Source organism: Embiotoca jacksoni, unplaced genomic scaffold (assembly GCF_022577435.1).
Source record: "Embiotoca jacksoni isolate LCO1_2020_lvr unplaced genomic scaffold, fEmbJac1.0.p SCAF_12, whole genome shotgun sequence".
NCBI lineage: Eukaryota > Metazoa > Chordata > Actinopteri > Embiotocidae > Embiotoca > Embiotoca jacksoni.
Genome location: NW_027185252.1, coordinates 2,935,001 through 2,952,469, shown reverse-complemented (window position 1 = coordinate 2,952,469; position 17,469 = coordinate 2,935,001). Strand labels below are relative to the sequence as shown.

The 17,469-nt window shown below is 44.1% G+C and overlaps 1 protein-coding gene across 2 annotated transcripts in view; it reads left to right on the top strand.

Annotated features, from left to right (window-relative positions):
* wdpcp (WD repeat containing planar cell polarity effector) overlaps positions 1 to 17,469 on the top strand; it is a 73,140-nt gene that overhangs the window by 9,573 nt on the left and 46,098 nt on the right. Inside the window, exons 2-5 of one of the 2 annotated variants that reach the window (XM_069144221.1) lie at positions 9,133 to 9,217; positions 11,697 to 11,741; positions 15,002 to 15,052; positions 17,210 to 17,280. In XM_069144221.1, the coding sequence (XP_069000322.1) occupies positions 9,157 to 9,217; positions 11,697 to 11,741; positions 15,002 to 15,052; positions 17,210 to 17,280 (228 nt within the window). In that variant the 5' untranslated portion in view covers positions 9,133 to 9,156. The remainder of the gene's footprint in view (positions 1 to 9,132; positions 9,218 to 11,696; positions 11,742 to 15,001; positions 15,053 to 17,209; positions 17,281 to 17,469) is intronic. The other variant, XM_069144222.1, reaches the window with a different exon arrangement.

Here is a 17,469-nt window from a genome sequence, read left to right as displayed (position 1 = left end):
TAAAAGAAGGAAAATCCAACAACATAAACAAAACCGCGGTCAGCGTGACACGTGTCACCTTCTCTGTGCTGGTGGGGGGATGTGGGGGGGGGGGGGTCAGACACCGGAGAGGCTCACGGTCCCAGAGAATCTCTTTTGAAGTCGGCATGCGATTGTGCCGCTGGTTTGGAAGTATTGTCTTCCCTGGCCTGGGGCGCTGCTCCGGGGCAGATGCACCCGGCTTTTAGTGAAACACTCGCCGGGATTAGAGCCATTAGCTGAACAGAAGGTGAAGACAATCATCGCCGGTTGAGTGGAAACTCGTTTGAATGTTTAAATCTCAGATCGTTAAAACATTTCATCGGCTTAATCAAGTCGGCTGTCCGCCGCTTCTTTTTTTTTTTTGCTGTTTGTCTTTTTCCCAACCAAATTTTGTGCCTAATCGAGACCTGATTGGACAGTCGTCCCCCCCCCTCCCCCCCAAAAAACATCTCCTTTTTTCTCGCCGTCTTCCATTGCCACACCGTCTTAGTCATTACTGGTGCCGTGTTTGTGTTTCTGCTCCAGGCGTTGGGTAAATACCTCGGCTGGAGTAAGTTTTCCCACCTCCCTTCCCTCCATTACCTCCTCTAATGACGTTTACACATCTGCTTAGAAGAGCCTCCGCTCATCTCTCCGTCTCCTCGTGTCCGTCTCCCTCTCCCTCGCATGCACACACAAAGCACGGTGACAAACAGAGGCTGCGAGATTACGTTGAAGAATTACATTACTCTGCTAGTTGGCTGCTGACTTGATATCCTAATTTTAAATTGGGTAGTGTGCCACTCAGAAAACGCATGTGAATGTACAATCTCCTTCGCAGTCGAACAACCACTAGAAGACGCACATTTTAGGAGTTCTGTGGAAAAACAACTATGTTTAAACACCAAAAAGACAGCTGTGTATCTGTACAAATAAATAATCTGTAAAGATTTTGAATAGGGATCCGTATTGATTTTTTTTTTTTTTTTCAAGCAAAGTTGCACTTATTCTTTATTGGAGAAGATCTAAAGCTTTTTCTTTGGTCATAAAAACGGACTCTTTCAACTAGTCGACATGGCAGGAAAGACCACAGGAATACCTACCAGATTATTTTATATCAATAAATGTTCATTATTAATCATTGTTAAATGTTGAACTGTGAGGATGTGCTGATGGATTCTGGAGTCTATGTGTAAGTACAACCATTTGTCACTCTATCAGTTAAGTTTAATATTTAGTATAATAAAAGTTGACTTATCAAGTAAAGTAAAGATAGTTAACTTAATTTTCAGACTTTTTATAAACTAAACAATTAACAACAATATTCTGGCGAAAATAATTAGAAAACTAATCTATCACTTCTAGAAAAGTGTGTTTGGCAGTTATGATCCTCGCTCCACGTTTCCTTGGTATGTTTGTAGAATTTTAGTTTTTTGTTTGTGTTTAAGTCTAATTTTCTTTTTTGCTGCAGTGAGTTATTTCAGTTGGAGGCAAAAAAAAAAAAAATCATCTTGTTGCGTCTCTCTGGACTCCTGAACTTTTCAACTCGTCACCTCCTCATGCCCTCCAAACATGAACTGGTGTTTCAAGTGATCTCCTGTTTTTTTTTTTTTTCTGCACACACACACACACACACACACACACACACACACACACACACACACACACACACCTGACAATGAGATTGCCCAGCAGTCATGTCACTCCGGATTCATTTTCCCACTGATTGACACGTCCTGCAAAACACACAGACACACACATATGCACATGCATACAGAGTGACTGTACCTGTCGCCGGCTCTTGAATAGTGTTACCTTTACCTCATTTTGTTCTGCCTGTCCATCACCTCTATTCTTCCCCTGCTGACAGCTCAATGGGCTCCTGTGTGTGTGTGTGTGTGTGTGTGTGTGTGTGTGTGTGTGTGTGTGTGAGAGAGAGGTTTTCGGCCTGCTGCCTGGCGCCACTTTGCCCATCTCCTCCACCGAACCCTCTCTTGTAGTGAGATACATCATACTTGTAATTGTGTGTGTGTGTGTGTGTGTGTGTGTGTGTGTGTGTGTGTGTGTGTGAGAAAACGAGGTGTGTGCGTGTGCACGGTTAAGTGCACACACTGCCGCGAGGCCTCGCAGCACTTCCACTCCGGAGAACCAGGTCTTCACTTCGTCCGCTCTTTATCTGTTCTCAGCGGGTCGAGTTCAGTACCGCCTGAAGGTCCTCAACAAAACCACTGAAGCAGAGTGACTGAAAGACAGACAGACAGACAGACAGACAGACAGTCGGGACGGGGGAAGAATAGAAGTTGACTAAAACTCTGAGGCCCCATTAGTGACACCTAGAGGCTACAAAGTTCACTACACCCGCATGGTCGACCACAGAACTCTGCAGCAGGCCTGGTGTTGTTCCCATTGAAGGCTGACTGACAAATCGTTGCTTAGCGGGAGGGATTAAGAACGGGGATAACTGAGGCTACGTAGCTAGCCTACATTCATAAACCAAGAAAAAGGCACAGACGAGGTTGTCCCGCGGGAGTTTCTTTTAACTGCACGTACAGATTTATCTCCGAAATCAACATCGGCGCGCAAAACGGGTTCTACCAGCCGCTGCCACAAGTCGCTAGTGGCTGTTGAGATACCTTCTCCCAGACCAGTTTCTCCTGAAGATGTTAACTGTTGTCCAGAAATTGTATTATTTGTACAAACGATGGTGTAGAAATAAAAAAAATAAAAAAAATAAAGAACGGTGTGTAGGTGACGATCAATGATCAGAAATTACCACTAGTATAAAAAAAAATCAAATGTATTTTCTGGAAATATTGTTCTCTGGTGCTATTATTGTTTTCACTTCATCATATCATTAAAATGAGAAGAACAATGTCAAAATTGCAAAGCTGCTCCGTGACTTAACTGCATCTGATGTGAAGTTGCGTCCGCATCCTCTCAGATTCATGGATTTTAGAAGTTACCAGGTTCCTGCTCACCAACATGGCTGAAAGTTCGAGCAGCAGCGCTGGTTGTTGCCTGATAAAACTCTTTAAAACACATTAATATGGAACGCATATTTTTAGATTCAGAGTGACTTAAACTCTCCAAGGATATCAATATCTCTCGTGTCCACTAATGACCAGAACCTGCATGAGAATTGTCCCAATTTTAAGTTTCCCTCGGTATCGATAGCCGTGTGCACATCCACGACTACATTCCAGAACAGAAACTACTTTTTGATAATTCATTGCACTTTTAATGGTGCTGATTTGCTCAAATCTGAAAAAATACAGGTTGTAGTCCGCAGCTTCACTCCCTGAATCCACAACATCGTTCAACTCCCTGTTTACATTCCCGTGGGGACTGAAGTTCAAACACATAACTGATACAAATGACAAAAAACAATATTCAATTTGCAAAAACAATATCTTTTTTTTGTTGTTGTTTTTTCATCATTTAAACTCCTTATTATGTTTACAGTGTGACAGACTGGTCCTTTATATTGATGATGTCTCAGGTCGTCTCCTGAGAGTTTGCACGAGACACTTTTATCTGTTTTCTCAGTGGTTCCATAATGTACATCAGAGTCCTCTCAGTGTTTGGATTCCTTGTTTTGTAACTCTTTCACTCCTCATTATGTCACTCTGTGTTCATTGGCATGTTGGTTTCACATTTTGTCCCCCCCCTCTCTTTGCTCTGATATGACACCGGGAGCTCGATGGGACGTGTCCCTCCAGGACATGCTGACGATAAGCGCGCTTGTGCGAGTCTGTGTACATTGCTTCATATGTATGTAAATGTGTATATTTCCTCGGGTATGAAGAGATAGGAGAGCATGCATCATACTGTACGGCCCTTTCCGTGCATACGTATACGCCCGTGTGCTGTTTGAGTTCACATATCAGGCTTTTTAGAGATTGGAGCTTGTGCCACGTCGGACTGATCTAAGTACCTGAGTGTGTTTACTGAATACATGAGTGCATGTGTTCATGCAGTTTGTGCCTGAGACTTGGCAGAAACTCCAAGCACCCCTCAGATTGGAAAAATATGCACTCACGATTACCCGGCGTTTACCCTACCTATCTCCCTCTGTGGGGGGAGGGGGAGGGGGAGGGAGGGAGGGAGCGCTCTCTGCTCGGTCTATGTATGTGTTCCTCATGGTTTTTGTTTTTTTTCCAAGTTTCTCTCCGAGAGCCAAAACAAGACCGGGCAGCAGCTGAGAGAGATAAAACTTGTGGCGGGGAGGGGGGGGGGGGAGGTCGTCCAAAGATTTGAGACTTTGTCCTTTAAGAGAGACGGTAAAGGGCGAGGTGCAAACTGCGAGAGAGAGAAAACCAGATGCTGAAATACTGTCCTGAGAGAGATGAGACAAAGAACGAGGAGGGTTGACAGAAAGAGAGAGTGAACGGGGGGTCAGAAAGCTTAATGCATTTCTAATAGGAGGTACCTCAAAAAACATGGGAGACAAGAAAAGAGGGGAAGGAACAAAAAAAGGCAAAGGACAAGTAGGCAGAGGGACGATAAGTGAAGGTACATGAGGAAAAAAAAAGAGGAAAAGGGAGGGGAAGACTGACAGACAAGTTTACCCAGAGCCGTGTGTGTGTGTGTGTGTGTGTGTGTGTGTGTGTGTGTGTGTGTGTGTGTGTGTGTGTGTGTGTGTGTGTGTGTGTGTGAAACGAGGCCGGGCTGTGATGGCCTTGTGTCAGTCACCCTATGGCAGCTCTTTAACCCTGTAATTTATCACATCACTCTTCTTGCGCTGATGGGACCACTGCGCCAGCTGACAGCACTGCCGCCGGCGTGTGTGTGTGTGTGTGTGTGTGTGTGTGTGTGTGTGAAACATGTGAAGAGAGGAAGTGCACACCTGTGAGAGAGGATTCCTGAGACGTCAGTCAGTTTGGGACCGAAAACAAACCTTCGGGGACGGCGTCGGAGTCGTCGGCAGATTTTAACTCGTTTGTTTATGACCGTACCATTTTTAGCGAGGACATTTTTATTTTGGAAAAGAGAAAAACCTTTTTAATTCAGTCCGTAGTTGACGGCTGCAGTCACAAGTCAGTGAGAACTAATCTGCACTCAAAAGCTGACGTGTTTTACATTTGAAGACGTTATGAAAGCAAATGTAAAGGCCGATTAAAACTGATGCTGCGACTAGTTTTTTTTTCTTGTGTTTGTCGAAGCCTCATTTAGAGCACGAGGAGCACCTCATAATATCACACTATTTATAACCGGCACTAAAAGCTGTTTTTAATGCCTGATGCGAGAGGTTACCAACTTCCGTTTCTAGTGCAACCAGTCAAATGGCGTTAGCGTACTTCATGTGCCAGCTCGACCAGCCAGTCCTCCTCCCAACAGGTGCGGCACGTACAAGATGGAAAAGTCGGTGAGACTCAAACCCTGCGCGTTGTTTGCGTCGCACAAACATCCAGCTGCTGCAGCCGGACTCGGCCCGTCCACGTGTGCACTCGGAGCACGTATAGAACAAAAAGGAGAGAGATGTGTGACGGTGCCGCAGAGATCTGAGAAGAAGCTTTCGTTGTTTCTCTTTCAGTCGTGAAAAAAAAAACCAGTCGCAGGTAAATATTTGCTCAAAGTTCTGTCTCCGACTTTCTCCTTCTATCTCTATACACACACACACACACACACATACACACACACACACACACACACACACACACACACACATACACACACACACACACACACACATGCACACACACATACAGAGAGAGAGACATATCCAAGTGCACTCTTACAAAGACACTTTCTGTTGCTCTTTGCACATACGCACACACAACCACACGCACACACACACACACACACACACACACACACACACTCACACTCACACTCGGTAACCACCCAGAGGGGACAGTGAAAGAAGAGCAGAGAAAGAGATGCAGAGAGCAGACAAGGTCGTAGTTCCTGTGGACTGTCTTTGAAAGGGGAGTCGTATGTTTTCCCTCCCGTCCTTTGATGTTAAAGCAGTCTCTTTACCAGTGTAAAGACAGGGCACAATAACCTAGACTCCCCCCCCCCCCTCCTGTCCCCCTCCCCCTCCACCCACCCCCCCACCTCTCCCTCAGTCAGCCCTCTGTACACCGACTGTACTCCCCCACAATGCTCTGCGGGGGGACAGGTAACCCACGGCAACCTCAGCCAGAAATCAGAATGAGTGTGGCAGCTGTCCAGGACCTGTGCAGCATGCTGTGTGTGTGTGTGTGTGTGTGTGTGTGTGTGTGTGTGTGTGTGTGTGTGTGTTTATTTGTACATGCCTCTGTGCCCGACTGTGTGCTTGTGAAGATTTGTGAGCATATCAGTCACTGTAAAACATGTGATGCCTGTTTTTAAAAAAAAAACCAAACGTATTTTAATATTTTATTGTGACGAATATAATAAAAATTTTATGGATATATTAATGCTTTAAATTGTGCCATCGCGGAACAACGCTACGTATCATTTGAAGTGGCCTCTCAATCTCGTTCTTTGTGGAGAGTAAAGTGTGAAAATGTGTCCGTGCACGCAACTTGGTTTGTCTGCATTCTTTAAAAAGCCATTTGAGGTGATTCTCAGCAGTTGTCTGGGTGTTGCAATGATTCAGTGGTTTACATGCACGTGTACGACTGTGTTAAGTCATGAACAAATTCATGAATAGATCAAAGAGAAGGTGCAGCGTTAAAGCAGCCGCACGGGAGTAGCTAAACAAACAATGCAATTAGAGGGCGAAGTTCGGTACAATAATAAAATCCAGTATAAAATAAAGAATAAGTATTAGAAAAGAAAGTAGGGGCTAGATGAACCCGTATCTATACTGTGTGATGAGTTTACCCTGTAAAATGGCAGTAATATAATTTCCTATAATACATTGTACATTAGTGCAAAGCAGGTGGATAACTAAAGAGCGGCACGGACCTCAGAGCGTTGGAATAGTACTCTAATATATAATCTCATGGCAAATAATTATACAAAAAAAAAAACTACATTCTGTCGTACAGCAAAAGCAAAAAACACAAATATGATATGAATATCATCCAAAAACTGGGACAATAAATAGAAAAAGAAACAAAACAAAAAAAGTCAATGACAGAATTTACATCTGCCCATCAACTCAAACCACATATCCAGACACATGTACAGTAAATATGTCTTTCCTGTACAATACAGAGACGTCGTGGGGGATTTCACAGGCGAAGTTAACGCAAGTTCTGGAGTAAATTCAACTTTGTTTGACGGGGAATCTGGCAAACGTGCTGATCTTCAGCGACCGATTACCTCAGCACACACTCAACGTGGCCTCTCTCTGTCCTCACTTAATGTCTCCGTCTCGCCTGTTCAGATACGTAGACGCAGCAACACGTATCGTTCTCGTCCGGCAGATGCTCGTCCATTTCCCGCCTCATTTCCCGTATCTCCCTCAGCCTCCTTGTTTCTTCTATTCTGCCGTAAATTCCCTTGAGACCCCGACAGCGTCTCAGAACAAGGTCTCGAGAACTTTTAGGCTCGCCAGTCTGGCAATAGCTAAATGAAAGCTGGCTGAAATGAGGTTTTCCCTCCAAAAGGGCTGACTTCCTCCAAAAAAAAAAAAAAGAAAAAAGCTGGTTAGGAGGGGATGAAAGAATCCTCTTATGTCAGTAAACTCGTTACTCCGTCGCTGCCGTGCCACGCCAGCCCCGGCGTTTCCATGGCACCCGGTGTTATCTGCGTGTATTTTTGTTGGGACTTGTAGTTTTGGGGTGGGAGGGGGGTTGAGTGGCAAAATGAGATCCCCCCCCCCCCGCCCCTTAAAGATAAGAGAGAGTCTCCTCTCAGCGTTAATGAGAGCAAATAAGAGGCAGAGGAGATGGAGAGTGTTAACTGCACAGGCCAACACAGCGATACGGCTCCACCTGGTCTGTACAGAGATTGCATGTATGGGTATTATAAAGATTCGAATGCCAAACGCACGTGATACTTTTATTATGTAACATACATGTTGTGTGTAGTTACTCCCCGGCACTGGCCATAACTATAATTAACATGACGAGTAAGAGTGTCAGCAGCCGCGGTAGATGCAGCTGTAGTTCAACACCGGTTTATTGAAAGGACTTTTCCACATCTTTTTTTTGCGTTTTGTTTTGGAGAATCCACACATGGAGGTCGCGAGCGTCGCCGCCCGTGACCTTGCGTCGGTGTCAGTCTGAGGTCACCTGCTACTCTTGTCTGTCCTCTTGCTTGTTTTTAATTTATTTCTTTTGATCGAAATGTGAATTTTACCCGAGTAGCTACGACTGTGATTCCACCTGACTCGTGATGCAGGTTAAATGGGTACAAGAAGCGCCGCTATAAAAGAGTATTATGTTGCAGCTCATTAGTCCTGTTTTCTTTACATAACACCCTGGACTGAGTTATTATAAATACCATGACTACTACTGAGTGCCATAAAAAAAGGGAGTGCCATAAACTACAATACCACCGAGGGCCACTAGGCCTTGGCTCCAAAATGACTCCGGCTCCATAGACTCCCATTCAACTTCTCTCACGAAACACAAAGTCAATACATTTTTCCCACAAGTTGTGATGGTGTCATTTGCTAAAGTCACTCCTTCTTATTAGTTTTCTTGCGGTCCATCTGAAAATAATCTGAATATCATGAATCAGATATTAAGACACAAAAAGGAGTGTATTTGGGGGCGGGTGTCTGTTTGATTGACAGGCCTTTGATGCAATCAGGTTTCCACTATTGGGGGGTGGGGGGAGGGGGGTGTAATGTCGTTGGATTACCAATCAGATCTTTATTACTTGCTCCTCCTCGGCTCATCCAAATATGGTCACTTCTTGCTCCAGAATATAAAGATAGCCGAAAGGTCAAACTTGAGTCTTCAAAACGGCAGTTCACGAATCAAATCAAATGCGTCATTTCCTGTCCTCTCTCTCTACTGTCCTTAAATAAATATCAGTCTTTCTGATCTTTCTGATATTGCCCTTCTATGGTCTGATAGTAACTGTCAGTCTTCGCCAGCTGATCTGCAGGTTTAATTTGGGTGCCTACACGCATGCCATGTCTGCTGATGTCGTCTCATGGAGACGTTCACCTGTGGTGGTGTTTGGTCTGCCCTGCGTCTCATTGGTTGTCCTCTCCCCTCGTCCTCTCCCCTCGTCCCCTCTCTGCAGACTCGGGTTACGCTCCTCTGTCAGATGGCGTTCTGCCTGGCTGAGCTGCACTTGTGGTCCACCAAGAGCTCACTCCAAGTTAAAGGTACCACTTATCACCATGTTCAATCTCCCTCCCCTCTCATGAGCTCTTTTTTTTTTTTTTTCCTCCTCTCACTCCTCTCCGTCTTGTTCTGGCTCTTTTCTGTCATCGCTCTCTTTGTTTTCACACCTTCTCCTCCCCACCTCACCGATATCTACTTCAACAATCTGGCTCTCATTCAACATCAGTTCTCACCCCGTCAGTTTTCACTTTCTCAGACTTTCGACGTGTGTTTATTGCATTTAAATTTACATTCTCTTTGTTTAGTTTTTTTTTTTTTACCACGTTACAATATATTTATAGATTGTTTAAAATGTTGCTATACACGCCGGTATGCTGTTGTTGACATTTCATTGCTTTGTAGCTTTTTGTCTTTCCATCTGCAGAATGTCTTTGTATAAATCAGACTGTCACAGAAGAAAACTAATCAAAAACTAACACAAAAAAAAAAAATCCTCTACCTGTGAGAAGACCTGCGAGCTTCCTTCACCTACACGCCTGTAAACTACCCGTAAACCCACCACCGGGTCTGCATTGAGAAAGTGCCAACCGCTGCTTCCTTGTCGGGCCGAGTGTGGTCTAAGTTCGACTCTTCTTGCGGTTCGTGTGCGGCTCTCTGCTCGCCACCTATCAGTCCATCTCCTGTGGCAGACGGAAATGCTCTGTTTCTCAGTTTTCCTGTTTTCTCCTCCCTTCCACGCTGTCTTGTCTTTCACAGTCTGCTGAGCTTTGGAGGCAGATAGTGTCTCTCTGAGGCTGTGTGTGTGTGTGTGTGTGTGTGTGTGTGTGTGTGTGTGTGTGTGTGTGTGTACACACACAAAGGTACAAGAGTATCCTAGGTGACGATGACATATCCTTATTTGTTTGTTTTTTTCCTGCTGTGTTTGTGTGTGTGTGCGTGTGTGTGTGTGCGTGCGTGTGTGTGTGCGTGTGTGTGTGTCTTCCGCTATCTCGGGAAGAACGTGGATGGATACGTCTGAGGGAAAAGACCTGGTCGCTGAGGTGTGACGCTCCCTATCACCACCTTCCTTACATCATACACGTCTACCTCAAAAACAAAAATATAGATTCATAAAAGCAGCATCTACAAAATACTAATAATGTTTACTTTACACAAATGTTGAGGTGTGTGTGTTCTGCACGTGTTAGTCATGCGTGTGCAGTTGCACACCGCAGCTCGCACGACTTTGAGTTACTGCGGTCGGGAAAAAGAGTATTAATTAATTTTACTGGCAGATTTTAAATGAAGATGCTGATTTGACCCTTTGACCTTTAGCTTCTTCTGCCAAATGATGTCATAAAAAGTTTTGGTGTTCTTTTGTTGACAGGTGGTTAAAAGTCAACTTTATTTCATATATTTGAGAATTTTTTTATTACCATGTGACCCAGGACTATTTGTACATTACAAATTATGCAGAATCAATCACAGTATTCTCTCCATTAACCTCCATTGTTCTGTGTGTGTTTACGCTGCGTTGACGATGACATCATGGATGTTCACCATTGACCTCCATATGTTGTGCTTCGTATGGTGGTTAAACATAATTAGTTGAAAGTGTGTTAATACGTAAAGACTGAGAGATGGACGTTTAATGATAAAGCTGGCGATATGTTTTTGTTCTTGTCTGCACAGTTTTTTGATGGGAACCGGTGATAGAAATACATATGGAGAAACAAACACCGGTGATTTGGAGAGCAGGAGGTGCATCTGTATAACCCCACACAGTGTGTGGTATGTGTGTTTGTGTTGTTTGCGTGTCTGCCATCAGCTCTCCTGTTGTATTAGTGTGACCTGGCCTCAGGAGCAGCAGCAGCAGAGGCAGCAACAGTCGCGGAGCGATAAAGAAACGATGTGTTGTGCGAATCCGAGACTAGCTGCTTATGGTTTTGGGCCTGCAGGAATAACACTCACAAAAAAATATATAAAAGTCTCAGCTCAGCAGTTTGTATGTATGTGTGTGTATGTCTATCAGTGTGTGTATTTGTGCTTGTTGCATACTGTGTGTGTGTGTGTGTGTGTGTGTGTGTGTGTGTGTGTGTGTGTGTGTGTGTGTGTGTCGGTCAAATGTTTGGGTAGCTGTCCGCAGACTCGGCGTGTCTACTTTTTAAATGTATAGTGTGCATGTGTGTATATCAGAGTTTGTCCCTCAGGTGAGATGGGTTAAAGCACACTCCTGTCTTTATTAATACCCCTCAGACCCCCCCTCCCCTCCCTCCGTTCTGGCTCGGACCCCCTCAGCCAACCCTCCCGCCTCTTTCTCATCCCTCCTTCTCCTCCTCCTCCTCCCTCACAGGGTCTTATCTAAACCGTGGTGCTGGCAGACGGGACAGGCCACTGGCTGATAGTGATTGTTTATCCCACGGTGCGAAATTGCTGATCTGTCTTCTGCTTTTTCCCTGACAGCTAGATGTTCATCTCTCTCTCTCTCTCTCTCTCTCTCTCTCTCTCTCTCTCTCTCTCTCTCCCTCTCCTGCCCCACAGATACAGATATTGGCACCTATCAGTACTACGATAAAGGAGAGCCAGGTAAATAGTGTTTATATTGGATGTGTGTTTGTGTTTAAGATAAGTTGCATTTGTCTTGTTTTTGGGAACGTATGGGATTTCCTCATATATAAAGAAGGGCTTTTTGCCGCCTGCTGACACACGGATTATTTGTTCCGGGCGTATTTCGGCGCCTTCCACCCGTTAACCACACATGCACTTAACCACACAGAGGCTATTAGCATGTAGGATTTACACCCTAAAGCCTTCTATACACATGCGCACGCACACACACACACACACACACACACACACACACATACGCGCAGGTTATTAGGCCTCCGTGGTTCTATCTCTTACACTCCCTGTGTTCCTGTTGACCCGGGGTCCAGCCACACAGCGATAGGAAAACTAAACTGTTGACTTTCTCCGAGATCACATAGCAAGGGGCCCCATGCAGTCCAGCCTCATATTGCCTGAGGCCAGAAGGCTTCCCTTACCATCAAGAAGTGCTCAAATCGCTCCCCCACCGTCACTGTAGCCTGGGGATGGACTACCTTATCCTCTTTTTAATTTTCGTTTCTTTCCTGAGTGCGAATTTTGTTTTATTTAAAAAAAATTATGAAAACGATGCATCTTTCAAGCATTTGGCAAATTTACACTGAATGGCCTGAGTTGTTGCCACAACAGTGGTTGTTGCTGTGGGTTGCCACATCTGGTCATGTCAAAGCCACGCCCACGAAATTTGACTCTAGTGAACAGGATTGTACACACTTCAGCACTCCACAGTTACATAAGATGATTTCAAATTACAACTGTTGGAAGTATGTAATGATCTACTCCTAAATTATAATCACAAACTACTATTACGGACAGCTCAGTGTGTCATGGACTGATATGACTAAACTGTATGTGAAAGCAAAAGTGACTTTTTCCAACAACAGAGGAAGAACGGCTCGATAATTTTTTTCCACATTTATTCAGACCCTTTTATCTATCTGTTCTTTACCTATCTTGACATTTATGAAAATGTACAAGGGAGTTTGAATTATTAAATTCATGCTGCCTCCTCTACATCCATCACAATGGATACTGTGTGTATTGCAAACGTTAAAAAAAGCAAACAGAAAAGCAGTTTATATTTTAAAATTTCAAGTAATTTTAATACTTTCCTTCTCTTTGGTTATTGAGGAGATGTTTTTTTAAACTTTTATTCAAGCCTGTGTTCACTTAAAAAAGTATGTTGTGGCTACTTGAGGGCAACGCAGCAATCTGAGTAAACACAACATCATTATCCCCTTATGAAGATATTATTGTGGACATGTAACAGACATGGAGCAACGTCAGCATCCATAGATAGGAGAGTTTGTGTTTAAGTCCAATATTCACTCTTTAGCTATGTTTGAAAATGATGAGACCAGTCAGACTGAACCAAAACAAAAAAATATCTGGGGGACAGAAATCCAAAACGGTGAGCTGAAAGTCACTAAAATACTTGTTGAAGTTGAAAAGAGTCAGGTGATAATTCACTCTCATCTTCTTTCACATGACACAAAAGTCACTTGGTCCATTATTAACAGATAATATTGATTTAGCAGCTTTCAGTCATGTGTTTTGTTTCTGTGATGTATACAGGATCTTTAGGACATCGATATCTTTGTCCTATCAGCTGTGTGTTCTTCAGCGTGTCCTTCTCACCATCTGCATGTCTTTTCCTTGGTTCTGTGCCCGAATGTTTCTGCCTCTCTTTCATGGATTCCCTTCTCTTTGTCTCAGTTTTTTTTTTTTCTCCCCACCATGTATATCTTGTTCTCTCTCATTTTGTGTACAGTAAGTCTCCCTGTCTCGTCCCCGCTCTCTCTCATCATGGGGTTCTCTCCCTTCTCTCTCATCTGAGAAGCTGCCTTCTCTTTCATTCCAATCTTCAGTGGAGAGACGATGCTCTTGCTCCAAATCCTTTCATTTGGAGGATTACTAAAGTGTGGCTTGATATCAGAGTGGAGGGAGGAGAGGGGAAGAAAGGGGGGGGGGGGGGGACAGAGCAGGGGAAAAGTATCACAACATTTTCACACAGCGGTGTAACGATAGCTCAGGTCATGATTTGATTGTATATACAGTAGATTACACTGGATTTGTTTTCTATTTGTTTGGGACTCTGCGGCATTCAGCTTGAACAAATGAAACAAAAATGTGCGTCAGCGCTGCCAAACTGTGAAAAACTACATTTCAAAACAACAGACTTTGTAAATATTTGGCGTTTTAATATGTATAAAGATCTTTACTGCCCATGTGGCGCTGTAGGACCCTGAAAACATGGCTTCATATCTTTAGATATTTATATTAAACCACAAAAGCAACAATCCAATCAAAAGCATCATATTGAGGCCTCTTTAGCTATTCAAAAAAAAATCTGCTTCCTCAGAACTGCGTGGATGTGGTTTGATCATGTGTGGTTTGATCATGTGTGATTTGATCATGTGTGATTGACAGTGACCGAACACGTCGTCGGATTCTGCTTCAGATGTTGTTAAACTCTGAGTGGTGCATCGAAGTACATAACATTACCTTTTTCTAAAGGACACCTGCCCACAGACTGTGTTCACGCAGGATTTAGTGAGGAGCTAATTAGACAACATCTCGTACTTTTTATCTATGTATTGTTGCCCCTTTTTTTTGACATTTAGGACATGAACATTTGCTGCATAAAAGCTAAAACTTTGAATAAATTCTGTCCGTATCAGTGAGACTGATTAGTTCATTGATTGGTCTGGTCACTCTGGCATCTTTTGAGATCAAGTTAAGTGTCCATCTGTTTGTGGTATGTGTTTACTTTGATCCGTTAAATGTTACATCCACCTTCCCCCACTAGAGGGAGACCCAGGCTCATTGGAGCGGCTCCGGGGGTCCCCTGCAGCCAAAACCTCCCCCCCACCCCCGAGCCCCGTTCATCCGGCCCCGGAGCAGGTGCCCATGTCTGGGCCTGTCTGGCCCTTCACCCCCTTATCTGATTAATACTACTAATCCTGGAGGTGTTCCTGCCTGCCAGAGAGGCCGGCCACCAGACTGGCCACTTTCTTGCTCGGGGCGGCCAGGCCATGAGGCACGGTTATGGGTTGCACTTCGCCAACATGGCCCCTTGGAGCTAAGGGGACGTTTGAGCTCCAGCTCCGTTTCCTGGTTCTGTTTATCTACATCATATAGACAGACCAGACTCATTTATATCATGTATGCTTTTATATACTCTATATATTACAATCTATCCCTTCATTTGGCCTCTTTCTCTCTCCCCCCACTCCCTCCAGCCACCTCCCTGGAGCATCACTACTACAATGAGAAACTCCAGTTCTGTGAAGGTAAGTTTGCAGCAGAGCAACTCAAAGAGCAAATTGAGACAATTTCATTCTTCGTATCCGCCCGCTTTGTGTGTGTTTGGACCCGAAGCGTCTCACCAGTGGATGACCATCTTCCAGGAATCACCGCCCCAGTCAGTCAACTGTCCTGCTTCCTCTGTTTGCTCTCTCCCTCCCTCTCTTCCACTCCCTCTCTCTGCTTTTCACCCAGTCGTGGAATACAAACACGCTTATCAGGAGACGAACACTCATCCCCCTGCCCTCGCCTCCCTCCTCTCTCTCTTGACCCCCCCACACAACCACCACCACCACCACCACCCTTGCACCCTCATTTGCATGCATCTGTTTACCTCCTCTTCCCACTCGTTCTTAATAGAGAACCCCACTCCTTAATGGTTAGTTTCTGTAAAGATGAAAAGGGAAGACTGTAAGGAGCGATTGCACCACCTTGAAAACAGCAGTCCTTCCTTTTTTCTTTTCTTTTCTTTTTCCCACTGAACTTCACGTATATTCGAGGCCAGAAGCAGATGCATAAATTCAATTAGCTGGTTTGGGTTTTTTTTTTGGTTTTTTTTCATATGCTGCCTTCCCTCTGTTTAACCACTCGAAATGGAGGGAGGAGTTTTGTGGGGGGTGAGGGGGAAGGTGGGTATGGGAGGGGGGGGAATTAAAATGAAGGGGGCCTTCGGTGTGGTACGTGTCGAGATATGTGCTGCTAACTGCGAGGTTGCATTTGGGAGATAACTCAAGAGTGCCGAAAGTCCTCACGATAAAATATTTGCTTCTCCTCAAGGATCAGTTTGTGTTTTGAAGGGACTTTTTTTTTTTTCTTTTTTTTTTTGTTGCTTTCAGAAGTATATTTTGGAGGGAAAAAAAAAAGTCACATACATAGCTAGCTCAAAGTGAGATATAAATTCTAAACTTTCAGACTTTTCATGCTCACATTTAGGTGACGGGTCACAATCAGCTTGTACAGCAATCAAGACTTTAGAGATAAGATATCACCAGCGACCTATTCTTAATGGAATTTGTGAAGTTTTGATCTTTTCATTAAACACATCTATAAATGCCTGAATAACTGGGCTCCTCAGTGGCCTTCAATTAAGGTCTCTGCTTCGGTACACAGGGGACATCACCTTAAGGTGCCCTGTACGTAAATCCCCACCGCGTCAGATGGCTTTTAATATGCAACACCTTACCTACAGCACTTAAAATGGATCGGATCATGATTGAGAGTATTTTGCACTCAGGTTTTAAACGGTTATGAATGATGAGTTTTATGGTAACCATATTGTTTCTTGTGCTTTTTTTTAATTTTTTTTTTTAAAAAGGGGACAGACATTGCAAACTTGCTTAGGTTATACAGCTGTGCTTTGTGGCATTGTTTCATGTAGTTTCACCTGTAAAAGCATTAAATCAGAAAATAACATGAAGCACAGTTGAGAACTTGGGAAAGTTGTTTCAATGCACAGCAACTTCTCAATTTTATTCAAATGGAAGACTGTGAGTGGCACAGAATTGGTAATGTTCCTGCAACTAGCAAATGATCCATTATTATTTAATCTATTTTTTTTTTTTAATTAGTTGATTTATTTCTGACTCTTTAAATTGACAGGAGTGAGTTACAAACATTACTGGCAGTTTTCCAGTCCTCAGGTTGCTTGTCCGATCAACAATCCAAAACCAAGAAGTCAATTTACATCTGAATAAAGGTGGAACCAGCAAATGTTTGGGCTTGTGAAAGATAAATGAGCGAGTTGAAAATTTTCTGATGACTAATCCGCTTCATTCAACATTAATTGGGACTTAGAATTTGTCTATATGGTCAAAATGGAGCTAAAGTTCATGAGATTCTTGGTAAAGTTCGACCTTTCCTCTGCATCCATTCATGAACAGGTTACTTGTATTTTGGATCACTTGCTTCGTGCATCTGCGTCTTCCTTCCACCTGACCTTTATTCCTCATGTCACCTCTCTTCATACTTAGATCTCATCCAAGATACAAAGTTCAAACCTTTTACCCTTTTTCCGGCTTTTGGTGCCACTTTCCTCTGAATTCCCACGAGTGCCTTTTTAAGGAAAATTATATATACTATACGTCTGTGTTTAAAACTTCAGTCACATGATCTCTTGATTCCTCTCTCGTGTTTTTCCCCCGTAGCTCGAGGCTATTCGTGGACCCCCAGGAACCGCCGACCAGAAAAGCTACGCGATTCGCTGAAGGACTTGGAGGTACCCGCCTTCTCTGTTCACCACCCCCCGCCACCACCATCCCACCCGGCAGCCCCCCCCCCCCCCCCCCCCCCACCCCACACACACACACACACACCACCTCCCCCTGTCTTCTTCCTCCCCCTGGGGATTTTCTGAGTTTTCCCTTTCCGAAACGGCCGATTGATTAACAAATAGGGGCATTCTCTC